This window comes from Stigmatopora argus, chromosome 6 (genome assembly GCF_051989625.1).
Source record: "Stigmatopora argus isolate UIUO_Sarg chromosome 6, RoL_Sarg_1.0, whole genome shotgun sequence".
NCBI classification, from domain to species: domain Eukaryota; kingdom Metazoa; phylum Chordata; class Actinopteri; order Syngnathiformes; family Syngnathidae; genus Stigmatopora; species Stigmatopora argus.
The window spans coordinates 4,961,670-4,978,404 of record NC_135392.1 but is presented as its reverse complement, the minus strand read 5'-3'; the positions used below and the strand labels follow the sequence as shown (position 1 = coordinate 4,978,404).

At 44.4% G+C, this 16,735-nt stretch overlaps 2 protein-coding genes across 4 annotated transcripts; both read left to right on the top strand.

The window, feature by feature from the left end:
• Window positions 1–21: 21 nt before the first annotated feature.
• On the top strand, window positions 22–16,352 carry cpne1 (copine I). 2 transcript variants are annotated; one of them, XM_077602043.1, is made up of 16 exons: window positions 22–189; window positions 10,229–10,357; window positions 11,324–11,503; window positions 11,573–11,647; window positions 11,724–11,795; window positions 12,542–12,625; window positions 12,703–12,792; window positions 12,860–12,958; window positions 13,034–13,120; window positions 13,872–13,931; window positions 14,003–14,136; window positions 14,213–14,267; window positions 14,500–14,554; window positions 15,205–15,338; window positions 15,413–15,649; window positions 15,827–16,352. In XM_077602043.1, exons 2-16 carry the CDS (start codon window positions 10,229–10,231, stop codon window positions 15,947–15,949), a joined length of 1,614 nt encoding a protein of 537 aa, XP_077458169.1. In that variant the 5' UTR covers window positions 22–189; the 3' UTR covers window positions 15,950–16,352. The 2 variants fall into 2 exon arrangements, with proteins under 2 accessions (XP_077458169.1, XP_077458167.1); XM_077602041.1 differs by lacking the exon at window positions 22–189 and adding an exon at window positions 9,336–9,511.
• rbm12 (RNA binding motif protein 12) lies at window positions 1,275–7,684 on the top strand. 2 transcript variants are annotated; one of them, XM_077602040.1, is made up of 2 exons: window positions 1,275–1,398; window positions 3,021–7,684. In XM_077602040.1, the coding sequence occupies exon 2, from the start codon at window positions 3,049–3,051 to the stop codon at window positions 5,803–5,805; it is 2,757 nt and encodes a 918-aa protein (XP_077458166.1). In that variant the 5' UTR covers window positions 1,275–1,398; window positions 3,021–3,048; the 3' UTR covers window positions 5,806–7,684. The 2 variants fall into 2 exon arrangements, with proteins under 2 accessions (XP_077458166.1, XP_077458165.1); XM_077602039.1 differs by having other exon boundaries at window positions 1,305–1,411.
• Window positions 16,353–16,735: the final 383 nt, after the last annotated feature.

The window sequence follows — 16,735 nt, the reverse complement described above, 5'->3', positions numbered from 1 at the left end:
TCGCTGGTAGATGACGGCATGATTCCATCGTCGCCTTCTCGTGCAAAATATCGCGTTGTTTCCCTCGACATTTCGTGTCTGCCTACATTGTTTAAAAAAAAACATTTTTTTCGATGCAGAGACGGGAGTGAGCAACCAAGACATCCGTGCATGAGTCAAAGCTGAGTGTGTTAGTTGACAGATTCCTCGGTAAGAATTAACAGAAGAGACGAACTGCTTAAAATGCTCAAAGCTTATAACAGGAGCCGTCAAAAATGGCGACTCTTGTCCGATACTCTACCACTCATACATACAAAGCAGATTTGGCTAACAGCTAAGTGGCTAATGGGGCGTAGACCTGCTCGCTTACGTTGATGCGCTAATGTCTGAAGTAGCACATTTAATTTTTCATGCTAGTAGTATATTGTCCTAATGATGCTTTATCATCTTAAACCATGTTTAAGTTAATACAAATCCACGTTTACGTCATTTGGAATACTCTGTTGCTGATCGTCACCCATCTTTTATCAATACAAAAAATGGGTGTTTTGTGTTCTTGTTTCTGTGTGAATTTAAGTTAATGTGTGGTTTAGTCTCAATTAAAATAGTACTTTTTTAGCTTCCACCGCAGTGCCGAGTGTGTGACGTCACGTCCGCTTCAAAGATTCATAATTTCTTCAAACAGAAATATCAAATGGTTTATATTTGCAAGAGGGAATGAGTTGGAGCGAGTATCTTCACCATTGTGTCTGTTTGCACAGAAAATGGGCTTTTTGGGCGTTTTTTGCTGTGTTTTGAGGCTGAGTTCAACAAAATTGGTTGCTGGCTGTGTCCTGATGAGCTGCTTTGGTTTTTTTATGTGCGCTTTCTGGCCAATGAAAAGGAACATGCCTGTCTTCTATCTTCTCATCTGTGCAATTTACCATTAAAGCACTTATAATTAGATTTGATAAAACTTTATTCACCCCGTCCTCGGGTACTTTTTGTGTCTGGACATGCTTGTTTAGTGATTTGCTTGATGATGTTGTATTTTGGTCCCCACAGAGATGTTTGGGTTTGGTCCTGGTGATGAAAGTTGTTTTGTTTTTTTAAATTTACCTCCAACACAAAAGCGTACGCACTTGCCAATGTTTTTGGTGGTGGTATGTTTAGTTTCAGGTATGCTTTCGCTAGTAGGCTAGGCCAGGATGGTTGAAATGTGGACTGCTCCTTGGTGGAATGTACCGGGTTTACGGTAATCCCTGACTAATCACAGATTATTTGTAGTTTGTCATTGTTTTGGATTTTCACTAATTTTATGCTGTTGACTTTGAACCTTTTAGGTCACTCATTGAATGAGCCCGCCCAGACCAAAAGGAATTGGACGTCAAGCACCGTCAATGGTATTGAAAGATGAACAATCACAGCCAGTTCTACCAGGTTAAATGAATTGGTAAAAAACAGTCTTCAATATTTTCAGGAGAATTCTTTTTGTATTTTTTGGTGCTGATTTGGTCGGGCTCAGTCCCTCTTTTTTTAAGAATTGTCGGAGATTACGGACACGTTGAATATGAATTAAAAAGGCTTGAAATTGTGCAACAGTCTTCCCTCGAGCTGTTTTGTTTTTAATTTTGGGATGAAGATATTGTGCAAGATGTTTCCATAGTGCTGCTGTGTGTTTTGAGATTTTCTGATGAGCTGCTGGTGTTTTGCTGCGTGTTTGGTTTGCGCAATCGCTAATGTTGTAATGCAATTTTGTCGCTTTGGTCTATGACCCATTTGCAAAAATGTTTATATTTGTTTCTATTTTTGCACTGTTTCACATTGCTCAGGTAGTGCTACTCTGTTGTGCTATCAAATTTTATAATTTGTAGCTTGTTGCTGTTTTTGGCTACGTAGCGGCCAGTTCTTGAGATGAGGTTTCTGGTGGGTTTTTATTTTTAAGGAAGTGATTGGCTCACAAGTTCTTTTTGGCAAGTGAACTGTTGGGTTTTGTGCGACAAGACAAAATGCCAAGGTTGTCATATTTATTGATGTGGTCAAAGGCTGGTTCAGAAATCGTTTTGGAAAAATTGTTGTTTCGGAAAAGAAATATGGAGAACCAATGGCGGCCACCCTGCTGGAAATGTTTTCTGCCCAAAAGGGGGCTGTTCATAGTCTGTTCTTTTTTTTTTTTTTGTGGTACATAAAGCATTTTTGCTTGGATTAGGGATTTTGGTTATTCTGTTATATAATGGGGAATTATTAGCTCTACTGCGTCATTGTGTAACAAGACTTTAGTTGAGAATACAGCGCATACAAAATACATTTTTACATGTTAGCTCATTCTACCCGGAACATTGAGGTACCCACTATTTTTGGATATAGTATTTTTAATAGGAATGCATTCTGTGGTCTTGTGTTAGCTAGCTAGCTAGCACAGTGACAGTGACACGGCAACAAGAGAATAGCGTGCGTATGGACGCCATGCTAGCAGCCGTAAAACATCTGTCGCTTATTCTGGTTGTGACATCATCTTCTGTTTGAGGTTTTTTTTTGTGGTTGAGGGCCAAGACAGCTGAGAAAAGAAGACCCTTTTAGCATCTAATTTCAGGATTGAGCCCTTTTATGGATGAATTTCTGTCCAAAATATGGTTTACTATCATTTTGAATTCCCCAGTCTTAACAACAAACTTGTCAAATAACAGTATAGAGCATTCTGCTGACTGGAAGCTAATATTTTATGTTTGTATTGACTAAAATATCACACATTTTCTTGTTTGTATGCTTTGACTGTTTCCTGCTACTTTATAGATCTCTTTAAGATTTCTGTGTCAAGATTCAAAGTGTCACTGCCTGATATTGATTCTGTTTTGAAAGATTGAACTGGCGACCGAGTGGTCCAAATTTTTCCTCCTCCTGTCAATGTTTGGCAATTTCACCTCTTAATTCTCCGTATAAGAACCGCTGGTTTTCTCGTGTTTGGCGAGGAAGCCCAAAGGTTGGTCTTTGTCAAACACGTGGAAACCACGGGTCTGGTCTTCTTTGCTTTTGATCTGACGGCAGTGTTGCTCTCTCCCCAGGTTGTAGGCCTGTCGATTAGCTGTCATTATGGCGGTAGTCATCAGACTGCAAGGTCTGCCCATAGTGGCCGGCACCATGGACATCAGGCACTTCTTCTCTGGCCTCACCATCCCCGATGGGGGCGTGCACATCGTGGGTGGCGAACACGGCGAAGCCTTCATTGTCTTTGCCACCGACGAGGACGCTCGGCTGGGGATGATGCGCACAGGTGGGTCCATTAAGGGCTCCAAAGTCTCGCTGCTGCTCAGCAGCAAGACGGAAATGCAGAACATGATCGAGCTGAGCCGCCGAAGGTTCGAGGCCGGCGCCGGCGGGGCCGAGGCCTCCGCGTCCACGGCGGCCAACCGCCAAGCGGCGGCCGTGCCCACGATACAGTCGGTGGCGGCGGGGAGGGGCATTGGCCACGGGAACCCGGCTTTCGGCAACCCTCCCGTCACGCTGACGGCCAGTTCTTCTCAGGAGACGCCCATTCACAAGGTGACGCCCATTTTGCCCAGCATGGTGCCCCCCGGCTTTCCTCACGGCTACGGGGCCGCGCCCGCCATCACCACTGCTTTGGCGTCCCTCAACCCCGGCCCTCCGCTCATGGCGCCGCTGCCCAACATGTCGTCCATACCGCCCATGCCCACCATGGCCACGGTTCCGCCTCCCGTGTCGGCGTTACCCCCCGTTCCGACCATCAACCAGCTCCCCCACGGTCCTCCCGTACCGCCCATGTCCCACCTGTCCCACATGTCTTCGCTGCCGCCTTTCAACCCCAGCATGCCCCCGCCCGGGGGTCTGGCGGCGGGCCTCCCCCTGGGCGCCCCCAACCCCATGCTGTTCAACCCCCTGGCCCCTCTGGCGTCTCTGGGGCTCCAGGCTCACATGAAGGCCGCCACGGCCGCGGTGGTCGGCACGTCCAATCCGGACGAGCCGTACGTCTTCGTGCAGAACCTCCCGTTCACCTGTTCCGAGGCGGAGATCAGGGACTTCTTCCGGGGCCTGGGGATCGACGCCGTCAACTTGTTTAGGGACGGGCAAGGTCGGCCGACCGGCCGAGCCATGGTCAAGTTCTTCTCGCCCCAAGATTGCTTCGAGGCTTTGAAACGGGGCGGCGGCATGATGGGTCAGAGGTTCGTCGAGATCGGCCCGGGTTCCGAGAGGCAGTGGGCGAGCCTCAACCACGGCGCCATGGGCATGCCTTCCCAAAATAGCGGCAAACCCAACAGCCTCTTGCAAGACCAGCACCAACGTCGTAACCAGCCCCCCGAGGTGGGCAGGGATCAGCGAGCGAGGTCCAGATCCCCCCATCGCCAAGAGTTGTGCGTCTACCTGAAGGGGCTCCCGTACGAGGCGGACAAGAAACAAATCAAGGAGTTTTTCAAGAACCTGTCGGTAGTGGAGGACACCATGTACATCGCCTACGGCCCCAACGGACAGGCCACAGGCGAAGGCTTCGTGGAGTTTAAAACGGAGCAGGATTACAAGACCGCCTTGGGTGCGCACATGCAGTACATGGGGTCCCGCTTCATCCAAGTGCACCGCATCAGCTACAAAAGAATGCTGGAGAAGATCGACATGATCCGCAAGCGCGAAGCGGTCCAGACCGACGGCAAGACGGCGGACGGTCTGAAAAGTCAGAGAAACTGTGCGCACATCACCAACATCCCTTACAACATCTCCAGGAAGGACGTGCGGGCCTTCCTGGAGGGCATCGGCCTGTACGAAGACACGCTTAAGGTCCTGACCGACAGCCACGGCAACGGTTTAGGGCAGGCCGTCTTCCAGCTCCAGACCGAAGAAGACGCCCGCAAAGCGGAGAGACTTCACCGCCAGAAGCTGAACGGCCGCGACGCCTTCGTTCACCTGGTGACTTTTGATCAGATGAAAGAAATCGAGAGAAACCCCCCGCCCCAAAACAAGCGAGGCCAGCGAAATCAACACCAGGTCCAGCAGAACCCGAGCCAAAACCAGCACGTTCAGGCTCAAGGGGTGCAGCAGCAGCCGCAGCAGATGCTACTGCCGCCGCCGCAGCAGCCGCCCCCGCACCAGCCCCCGCACCAACCGCCCCCGATGAATCCTTTTGCCGGGATCGGCGGCGAAGAGTTTAACTTTCTGAGAAACACAATGGGAAACCTCAACGCCTCCCCGTTCGTGCCCCCCTTTTCCGCCCCCGGAAACGGCGTAACGGGTCCCCCGCCTCTCCCCCCATTGGCCGTAGGGCTCGGCGAAGTCAACCTGACCGTGGCGCCGCCGCTCATCGCCGGGCTTCCCGGAGCGCCGCTGCTTGAGCCGCCGGGCTTCCGACCGGGCGCGGCCATCGGCGGCCCCGCCTTCGGTCAAGACGGGCTGCGAGGTTTGGTCCCCTTCGACAACAGGAAGCTGAGCGCGGTCCCTCAGAACAGAGTCTGCGCCGGGCCCAACAACGGCCCAGGGCGGCAAGGAGGCCCACCCCCCGTGGGACCGCCCCCTTTCAACCAAGGCCACGAGGGTCTCATGCCCCCCCCGCCGGGGGCCAACAGCAACCCCAACAGTCAACGCCCTCCCGTCGCCCCCATCGGGGCCCCGACGATAGTCAAGCTACAGAACATGCCGTTCACCGTCACCGCCGACGAGATCATGGACTTCTTCCACGGGTACGAGGTGGTACCCGGATCCGTCTGCTTGCAGTACAATGACAAAGGCCTCCCCAATGGTGAGGCCATGGTGGCCTTCCAGAACCCGCAAGAGGCCTCCACCGCCGTTATGGAACTCAATGACCGACCCATGGGTGCACGGAAAGTCAAAATTTGTCTGGGTTGAGGAAGCAGGCCCCGCCCCCGTCCCGCTCGGTTAAAAGCGTACCCCTTTTGAGCTGAGCTGGTGCTGGCCGGGTACCCGTGGCTAGACTTTTCTGCCGTCTTCCGAACTGTGTTTCGCCGACTAACCCAAAAAAAACGGCCCCATCGTTGAGTCAATACCGATTCTGAATATTGACATGACAACATACAGGACGAAATCTGATTAGCCATAAAGAACCGATACCGGTTTTCGCCACTAACGCTGAAACCGGTTCGCACCATCTCAGTGCGAAAGGGGTCTTTGCTGTAAATATACGTTGTCCTCCCAAACCCCTCCCCCGACAAGTTTTTGGAACGCCCCGCCTAGAAGATTTTAAGGTTCCGCGGGTAAGCCCTTTTATTTTTTTGCGCTGAATCATGTTGCTATGGTAACACATGTCGTTGCCTCCGTGCATGTCGTGTGTCCTCGCTGAGGTTGTTTACCAAGTGCGGTTGCTATGCTAATGTCGCTACGTGCTTTGCTGCAACGCCACTATCGCCATGTTGTGCGTTACCTTGCTGTCGTGCTCAACGATGAACGTCTTGCTGTTGCGATTTGAACCCGAGCTGGCAGCGAATGATCATGTTTCAGTGCCATTGACGGCGATAGACGTCGAACGATCCTTGCCAGCCCCAGCTAAACGGATGGGACGGCTAACGCTATCAATGGCAACCAGAGAGTAAAGGTGGGCTGTTTTGAAACTCCTAAATTGTAAACTGTCTTCTGGATTGATAGCAACGAAATGGCAGTTGCATCACGTCAAAAAATGAATTGAAATACGGTTGTAATGAGATATAGATAGACCTTTTTTTGTGAGTAAAAATTGGAGACCAGCGCATTTCTTCGAAATGAATTTTTGAGCCGTTTCCTGTTGAACTTTACTGTATACTTTAACTAAAATCTATGTTGCTTTCACATATACTTTATCTTCCATGTACCATATATCCATATAGAATAGAAAATCTGTACTATAGACTTTCTAGTAAAATGTCCATGAAATTGAAACAAAAAAGGACCCCTAAGGTTTTAAATGTAGTGTTTTTTTACGTAGCACCATGTCCAAAAGTGCTACTTTTTGTCTTCATTATAAAATAATTGGAATCATGTTTTTGTGGGGCAGCTTGAATAGATTAGTCGGATCAATTTGTGACACGGTGGGCATTTTGACTTACTAGCATGGCCACTAAATCCTTTATACTCCTATCTCAAGACACTGTTGCTGATTTTTGCCCTGATGAGTCAAAATGGAGAGCTCAAGGGTGAAAGTGTGTGTAAATATGACACTAAAAATGCTAACACTCCATCACTGTCATGGCTGTGAGATGGACTGGGGCTGCTTTGTCACTTCAGGGTCTGGACTAATGAATTATTGATTACAAATATGCAAACCAAAAAAAAAATCTGAATAACTCAATATTTGGGTCATTTAAAATCTTGTTTATTCAGGATTAATCCCATTGAAATTTATTGAATTCTTGTGGAAAGTTTGCTTTTTTTGTTTAGCAAATTCTTCCTATTTAGCAAGCTGGCTTTCACTTGCTTTTTTTGTTGTCTGGACACGTTGATAAAATACAAAGGCTGCCGTGTAGCTAGCGACCAAGTGGGAAGCACAATTTCCTTTTTGTCATTCATGTGTGATTGGTCGCTGGGTTCTTTTGTTTTATGATGTCTTTGGATATGCAAAAGTATAATCATGACCCATACAAAGTAGGCATACAGACCGCAGGGTTTTTAGTTTGGTAGCTTGTGTTTTTCCGTTGTACGTATTTCCAATTTTGGGATGTTCTCACGTGTCTGTATGATGTCACTTGTGATTTTGCTTTTTCTTTTTTGTTTTGGATAATAAAAAGGATGTACAGGATGCTGTCCTTGCCCGCCGGCCTGCCGCTTTCGTCTCCTTCTCAGTCTTTCAAGGATTGACTGACCGTTCGTTGCTGGTGTTTTGATGCCAAGTCGCAAACTTGAAGTCCTTGTTGAAGCTTAAAGGAGTCTTGGGGCCGCACTGAATTTACAAAAACTAAGTTTTATGAACTAACATAAGGCCTGATGAGTTGCAGTTAAATTATTTGCTTCATTTACACACAAAAATACATATTTATTCACATTTTTTACAATAAAAAAATAACAATATGGGAAATGTATTAGTTTTTTCCCCCTAATTGTATTATTTGAAAAAGGAACCTACTTTTTAGATATAATATAAAGCCTATACCAACATAAAGGGATTTATATATGAGGAAATGAGTCAACTGACACCGAAAATAATTGCTTTTGGCAGCTCTAATTTAAATTCATAAATTGAATAATAAACATTGAGTACGTTTTCCCTTCTAAAACATCCCAAATTTTGCCAAAGGCAGACAATTTAAATTACTAAATTGAAATTACTCATGAAAAATAGCTGAGTTTGACTTCCTTTCAAAAAGATTTCTGTAATCATTTTATTCTAATCAATAATTAATTCATTCTTTTTTCACCTATGAATGACTTCATTAGAAATATTATTCCAGTGATCAATCATATTAAACATTTTTCATGTGATGAGTTTTTATTTTCCATTACTTTTGACGTGACTAGTATTAGTTCACTTCAGAACTTTTTATATTACATCTAAATTATTATCATTGTTTTTGGCGTTTGATTTGAGCTGTAAATGGGAAAGTTTGACTCTGAAAACGTAAATTTTGGTTACAATACAATACAAGTTAAATGGAGAAAAAAAGCTTGTATTTTAAAATGAAATGAATGAAAGGGAAATAACTAAGTTAATTTTAAAAAATGTAATAAATGAATAGATAGCCTAATTTTTGCGCTAAATAGAGCATTCATCCCCCATCAAAATATTTGTCACTATTAATTCTAAACGTGTGGCCCCATCATTCCTACAATACTTTTTAAACTTTAAATGACTAAAGATTTGTCAACAGGCTTTCTCTTCGACTTATGGAGCTCGTGTTGCTGCTGTAGGTTTGCTTCATCAATTTTGAAGAGTTATGATTACTCAGTTAATAATGCTTCATCTATAAAAACATCTTGCTAAGAACTTCAGCATATGATGGTACTTATCCCAACAAAACCAGTGCTAAATATTTTGGTGTGAAGAAACCAGCATTTTTTTCCTCTTGACGTCATTATGATGGAATCCAGATGGTTCGGGCTATATATTTATGCCTTTTTTATCATAATGCCACAGAAATATGCTGCTTTTTGACTATTATCGACGATCTTAGTGGATTGTTTGTGCACTTGTCCGCTGTATGACATTTGAATGCATCATGACAATATCGCTTCCATTTTACGTGTCTTTTTAAGGAACAGTCAAAGTAATCGGGAAATCACGCCAACGCGAGCCACGGAGATGATTTTGAATGTTAATATGATCCCGGTTGTCAATTTGGAGTATATAATAAGATAATAAGTAGAAAAGTCATGCACTTGGTTCGGTTGAGGTGTGGTTCTGTTTTTATTGTGAGTAGCAGAATCCGGAAGTGTCTTTCCGGGCTGTCCAATGAAGAGAGCGCTTCTTGGTTGTCGCTGTCCAATCAGCGGGAGGTTTGTGGTTTCTTGACGCTTCCTGTGTGAGTGAGAGTCGTTTTCGTCTGCCTGGCCACAGTTTCGTTACTTTTGAGCAAAATTGTGAATTATTTTGGACTAGAATACAAACGCACCAATGTTCAAGTTTAACCAGGTAACTATGTATTTGCTTCGTGTATATTTAAACTGAGAGGAAGTTTTATTTGAAAAAAAAAAATCGAGTTCCCGGCGTGTACTCGTTCATTTCCAAGCTAATGAAGTGATGTAATATACTAATAGTTAAGATCGAAAATGGAGATTAATGTTAGTTTTGCACCAGCAATGTGAATACATAACATTGACCATCACCCAAGTTAACGTTGACATTTTACTCGTACCCAATTCCACGTATGATTTTATTGAAAGGATGAATTATGGTTTAGAAAAGATGTTAAGATAATTAAAGATTCGGACGAAAATCGCTTTTAAGGTTAATCGTACAGTAAAATAAGCGTAATTTTTACCCGTTTATGATTTGTATGCTTACATTGTCACTTCCGTTTTTTTTGTCTCTTTAATTAAATATGAGTTATCTTTCAATTTTCTCTCCTTGCCATTTGTTCTGTTTGTCCCGATTTTTTAAATTAATTATATTAATATCCATATTTATGATTAGATTTTTGCACAGGTAGTGTTTTGGGTCAAACTAAGTCTGTAGAATTAGGAGGAAGGTATACAAATATTTAAAAGCACTATCAAGTAGAACAGTGAATAAAAGTGGAATTTCAGTGGATTTTTGCCCCCTGAAAATCCACACTTTTGGGGAAACAAAACTTGGGAACAAAATCCGGTTCATGGTCTCATATAACAGAAGGATATTTTTCCAATGCAGATGGCAGATTGCGTGTCCAAAGTGGAGCTGAGCGTCTCCTGCACCAACCTTCTGGACAAAGATGTCGGCTCCAAGTCGGACCCTTTGTGTGTACTGCTGCAGCGTTCTGGAAAAGATGGCTGGACCGAGGTAACCACGGGAAAAGTTTGGCTAATTTGCTCCATTTTACTTTTTGTAAACGTTTAGCCTGATTGTCAGGAAAAAGCTTTGAATTAAGGTCCATGTAAATAAGGTCCTAAATTGACTAGGTATAAAATTTCCAACAAAACAATAAAAACGTAAAAGTTCCCCCAAAAAACAATACCACTCTAAGTACACTACTACATTAGTACGCTATTCATTTTCTGAACCGTTTTATCCTCACAAGGTTCGCAGGAGGTGCTGGAGCCTATCCCAGCTGACTTTCGGGCACCAGGCGGGGGACAGACAAACATTCAAACATTAGCCTCATAGCAAGCGGCAAGTTAGCATCCAATTAGCCTAGCATACATGTCTTTGGAATGTGGGAGCAAACTAGGGTACCCGGAGGAAACCCACACAGGCCTGGGGGAGAACAACATCCACACAGGTGGACTTACCTGGATTTGAACCAGGAACCCAGAGCTGTGAGGCCAATGCGCTAGCCACCGATCCACCAAATTTTCTCTAGGAACCTTTTTTTCGGCTGAATTGGCTGTAAAATGTCCAGATATTTTTGGAGTTCGGGATTTTTGTGTGAGGTTAGTTGGGTCATTTCCATATTTTTGGCTTTATATTCTGCTCTAAAAAGGTATTTAAAAAGTTTACATTTCACTTGCTCAGGGGTGGCGAACAAGTTAGAGCCCAAAAAATGTGAAACTGAGTGTCAAAAAGCCACAACTGCATTAAAAAAAAATCCAATCTGCCAAATTCTTTTTTAAATATCATTTATGATTTGTTTTTAAAGGGCTCTGATGAATTGGAGTGTGTTTGAAGAGAGAATAAAATAAGAGAAACATGAAACCAGGCAAAGAGCCGCAAAATATTTTAGCCGGGAGCTGCATGCGACTCAAGAGCCACATGTTCGCCACCCTAAATAGCAAAACCTTTATATGCTGGTGGTTTGTTTTGATTTAGCTGGGGCGCACCGAGCATCTCACGAACACGTCCAGCCCGTCGTTTAGCCAGCGCTTGCACCTGGACTACCACTTCGAGACGGTCCAGAACCTGAAACTGGCCGTGTACGACATCGACAACGCTTCCCGCGACCTCAAAGACGACGACTACCTGGGAGGCGCCGAGCTCACCTTGGGACAGGTAAAGTCGAAGCCGGCCATTGGCGGGCGTGTCGTTGATTTGCGGCGGGCGCTCCACTCCGATCCATAGATTGTTTCCAGTAAAACGCTGACCAGACCGCTGCAACTGAAGAAAGGGAAACCCGCCGGGAAAGGCAGCATTACCGTACGTAGCGTCCCCCGACGCCGCGAGGGCGGTTGACGAAGCCGTCTGTCCGAACTCACGGTGTTTGGAATTTTAGGTCACGGCGGAGGAGATTAAGGACAACAGGTTGATTGAGTTGGAGTTTGAGGCCAAAAATCTGGACAAGAAGGTAACCGTTTTGATTTTTTTTAATTGTAAATTCATGATTTTTTTTAGGTAATTAAGGCAATATTTATTAGACAAACAATTGTTTTGAAGCGGCAGTCGATCAATCAGTTATTATTTGTTATTTACAGATTGACGGTTTATGTGAAAGCTCATTTTGTGTGCAGAAAAGTTGCACAGGTGTTCCAAAAATAATGACTGTTATTGAAAAAACAAATTTTTTTGAGAGAACATTTCCATTGTTTTCCCTTTTTAAATTCAAACCATTTCTTTCAAAATGAAAATACCCTATTTTTTATTGAAACATCTATACAAATAAAGAATCAGAGAAAGTTGACTATTTTAAAAAAAATATATTCCAAAAATGACAAAATAAACAAACCTAATTCTGTCATTCCTCCTATTTTTCAACATTAAAACTTTAAAATAAAACAGGGAGAATCTTGACTTAAAAAAAAAAAAAGGTTATCATGAAAAATTAACAATACTCTTCTTTATCTGTTTTAATGGATTTTTTTTTAAATGAATACAAGCAAATAATATTTTTTTCGTTTCCTTCAAATCTTAAAAATAGCTAAGCTTTTCAAAAACAAAATAAAAATAGGACTTTAAACCATTCTTGAAAACCAATTCATTTGCCAATCAATTATTAACACCACTGATCTATACCAGCCCTCCCAGTCCAAGCGGATTGGACGTCCATCGCCGTCAATAACACTCCATCACAACTCCCTTTTTTTTATGGTCCAGGACACCTTTGGGAAATCGGACCCCTTCCTGGAGTTCTTCAAAAAAGGAGATGACGGAAAATGGCAGCTAGTCCACCGAACGGAGGTGCGCCGCCCCCGCCCCTTTCTTGGACCGGTCCGCCCCTTTCTTTGACCGGCACCGCCCCTTTCTTTGACGCGCAGGTGGTGAAGAACAACCTGAGCCCCAGCTGGAAGAAGTTCTCCGTCCCGCTGCAGACGTTCTGCGGCAGCGACCTGGAGAGAGCCCTTAAGGTGGGATCTGGCCCGAGCCCCCCCACCGTGGCAAATGAGGCCTTGACGCGCTCTCCGTCGCCCTCAGGTGGACTGCTCGGACCACGACAGCGACGGCTCGCACGACCTGATCGGCTCGTTCGTCACCAAAGTGTCGGAGCTGCAGAAAGCCGCTTCCGCCACGCCGGTCGGTTGGCTGGCAACATCCATCTTGGCGTCCGAAGTTTTTTCTCCTCCTCATGATTTTTTCTTCTTCCTCCAGGTGGCATTTGATTGCATCCACCCGGAGAAGCAGAAGAAGAAGAAAAGCTACAAAAACTCCGGGGTGGTCTCCGTCAAGAGCTGCAAGGTAACACCCCAATCTTTACTGGCATATTTTTTTTGCTTGATGGAAATATACAGTAGGTAGCTGCACTACCACCAGCGTCCACTAGACGTCAGCAGCGAGCAATTTTTTTTTGCTTAATACTTGTAGTTTTAAGTCATAAAATTATGCGATTAAAACGATGACATTACTTATTTTTGCATCACTCAAACTAGAAGTTGTTGAGGGTCTGCAGACATCAACTTTTGGAATAATTTTGGAAGTTTGTGATTCCTGCTGATTTAAACTTTGATGACAATGACTATTGTACATATAGGCGACATAGTTTTAAATTGAATTTTTATTTCAATGCAAAAAGTGCGCCGCTGCTCAAAAAAGGTTGGGGAACACTGGAGTAATAATTGTGCTTTATTTTTGTTGACTCGACTGCTGAATGAGGTTTCAAAAATAATGGATATAAATGTAAAGTACTAGTTAACTGCAAAACAAGTTTAAAAAGTATCCATGAAAACAAGGCCCAAGTCAAGAGTAGTTGCAATGTCTGATTTTTTTTCATGTCATTTGTATGAACTGTTATTCTTATACTGTACATAACCATATTAGAGCAAAGAAAAACATTTTGGATACATATCTTTTTTTTTTTGTTAAAGACACTTGATTGTGTCACTTGCCACATTTTAGCTTATCTTGTTCCTTTTTTTGTTCCAGTTTTAGCTTATCTTATTCCTTTTTTTTGTTCCAGTTTTAGCTTATCTTATTCCTTTTTTTGTTCCAGTTTAACACCAAGCACAGCTTCCTGGACTACGTGATGGGCGGTTGCCAGATCAACTTCACCGTGAGAGACCATTTTATTTCCCCCCAACGCGTGCCTTCAGAGCCAGCCAATAGCCATTGAACTCCCGGCAGGTGGGCGTGGACTTCACCGGCTCCAACGGGGACCCTCGCTCGCCCGACTCGCTGCACTACCTGAGTCCGGATGGACTCAACCAGTACCTGTCCGCGCTGTGGTCCGTGGGCCAGGTCATCCAAGACTACGACACGTGAGTACGACTCGAGAGAAGAAGAATGGCAACAGAACAAACGGACGTCTGATCCGTCTTTGATTTGTCTTTTCAGGGATAAACTCTTCCCTGCGTTCGGTTTCGGCGCCAAACTTCCTCCCGACTACCAGGTGAACCTTTTAACCTCATTGCACCCGTATAATGACAAAAAAAATGCATTCGGTTCAATTCGGGTGGGAATCTAGGCAACGTCATCCATACGTGGGCTTTTTTGGGGGTCTTTGTCCGCTATTGATGGCGATGGACGCCCCGCCCCTTTTAACCGTTAATGTTTGGGTACCTACCACGGCACATGGCGCCTAACCTGAGCTAGCGGTGTTGTTGTTTTTTTGCTTCTGACAGGCTGCCCATCACGAGTTTGCGCTCAACTTTAACCCCAGCAGCCCTTACTGTCAAGGTACCTTATTTTCATACATTAAAAAAAAACATTTCTTACCGTATTTTCTCACATATTAGCCAGCCATACCCTTAAAATTGCCTTAAAATCGTTGAATTTGACAATTTCTTGCGTATAAGCCACCCCCCGTGATTCCCAATTTTCACCTCCATGTTCATGGTTTTAATAGGCCGTACAAATTTGTTACTTTGAAGGGAAAATTTTAAGAAAAATCAGCATTTCTGAGAAGCTGTATAAATCGATTGCTGGAATACACATTCCGAAAGGCAGTACAACGAGGAAGTGTGTCCATAGCGGTCTAGTTTGTCATCCATAAGATGGCGGCACCCCGAGCGAGCAATGGCAGGCACGAGTGAGTTTTTTTCCCGTTTTATGCAAAGTACGTTTTTTTCTTCTTCTTGAATTTCAACCGTGAATTTTGTTTATCGTTTTATGTTTGTTTTCTCTATTTTGAAATAAATGACCGTATCGGCCACATCGTCTTGCGTTGCATGTCAAGTCTAATTTATGCGCATATAAGCCGTATCCTCAATTCAGTCATCATTTTTTGGAGCGACAAATGCGGCGTATATGCGAGAAAATACGGTAATTGGTATTATCATACGGCGTACGTCCGTTCCACTTGTACCGACGGATGCGCCATTCTTCAGGCATCGAGGGCATGGTGGAGGCTTACAGGATGGCGCTTCCCAGGCTCCGCCTCTCCGGGCCCACCAACTTCTCGCCCATCATCAACCACGTGGCCTCCATCGCCGCGGCCGCCGCCCAGCAGGACGCCCCTTCGGTGAGGGGAGGGGCCAGGTGGTTTGGCTCCATCCAAACGCGAACTGACGCCGTCCCCCTTTTTCCCTCACGCAGCAGTACTTTGTCCTCCTGATCCTCACGGACGGCGAGATCACGGACCTGGACCAGACGCGCGACGCCGTCGTGCGCGCCTCCCGTCTGCCGCTGTCCATCATCGTGGTGGGGGTGGGGCCGGCCGACTTCAAGGCCATGGAGCTCCTGGACGGCGACGACGGCGTCCTCCGCTCTACGCTGGGCGAGGCCGTCGCCAGGGACATCGTCCAGTTCGTGCCCTTCCGCAAGTTCAAAGACGTGAGTCCTACCTTATGAAAATACATATACCATATTTTTGTTTAATCAATCAATCAATCAAAAGCCTTTATTGTCATCATACCCAGCTGCGTAGAACAAAATTGGTGGTGTTACTCCACAAAGTGTGTTTTCCCAGTTAAAAAAATAATTTTAGCCATTTTTGCCATCTTTTTGTAGGCTCCCCTGGCCACGCTGGCCCAGTCGGTGTTGGCGGAGGTGCCCACCCAGGTGGTCTCCTACTTCAAGATGAGAGGCCTGGCTCCCCTCAAAGCCCCCGCCAAAGCGCCCGCCAAAGCGTGAACGCTGCGACCAATCGGCATCTGCTGAGCAAGCCATCACCAAGCCAAAAAAATATATATATACATATATATACAAATATATACAATATCTGCAATATAAAAAAAATACATAGTGCCTACATTCCTAGCAAATTTTTGTAATAGCTTTACCTCTTGCACTTTTTTCTACAGATGCCTTTTACTTAAATTCCAGTGCCTTTGACAATGATAGACATCCAATCCCGTGCCTCAAAGACAAGTGCCTTTATTGAAGCGTTTAGTTGTCAGTATAACAACGTTGCAAAAAAAAAAGTTTCTGACAGTGGCTCGAATCACTTTGTAAAATGGGACAGAGATCTCCCATGATGCTTTGCAACTCGAATCCTTGAAGAAAAAAAACAATAAAGAAATCAAATCAATGACAAGGACGTTTCATTTTTTACTTGGGTGGAGTTTTTTAGTTTGTTTTTTTAATCGATTTTTTTTCCCTATTAAAACTTTGTGACTTGAATCATTGGGGGGGAAAACAACCCTATAAAGAAATGTTATTTATGAGGTACTGTATGAATCCAAAACACATTATTAGGGTCAATATCATAAGGAATTAATTCATCCAGTAATGGTTGTTTTTTTTTACTGCAAAACAGAAAATAAGCAACAAATAGTAAATCTTACTTAGCCAAAATCTAGTGGTGAAAAAGAAAATAGCAGGTCTTGTGCACATATAAGCCGTACCCTTGATCCAGTCATCTTTTTTTTGTTCCAAATACGGCTTATATGCGAGAAAATACGGTAATTTAAGTGTACT

Bases quoted from the DNA above. Each gene is read 5' to 3' on its own strand.
- cpne1 (XM_077602041.1), top strand. The intron at 14,137-14,212 runs GTGAGTACGACT...TTGTCTTTTCAG, and splicing joins GTCATCCAAGACTACGACAC to GGATAAACTCTTCCCTGCGT. The intron at 14,268-14,499 runs GTGAACCTTTTA...TGCTTCTGACAG, and splicing joins AACTTCCTCCCGACTACCAG to GCTGCCCATCACGAGTTTGC.
- rbm12 (XM_077602040.1), top strand. From the start codon at position 3,049: ATGGCGGTAGTCATCAGACTGCAAGGTCTGCCCATAGTGGCCGGCACC.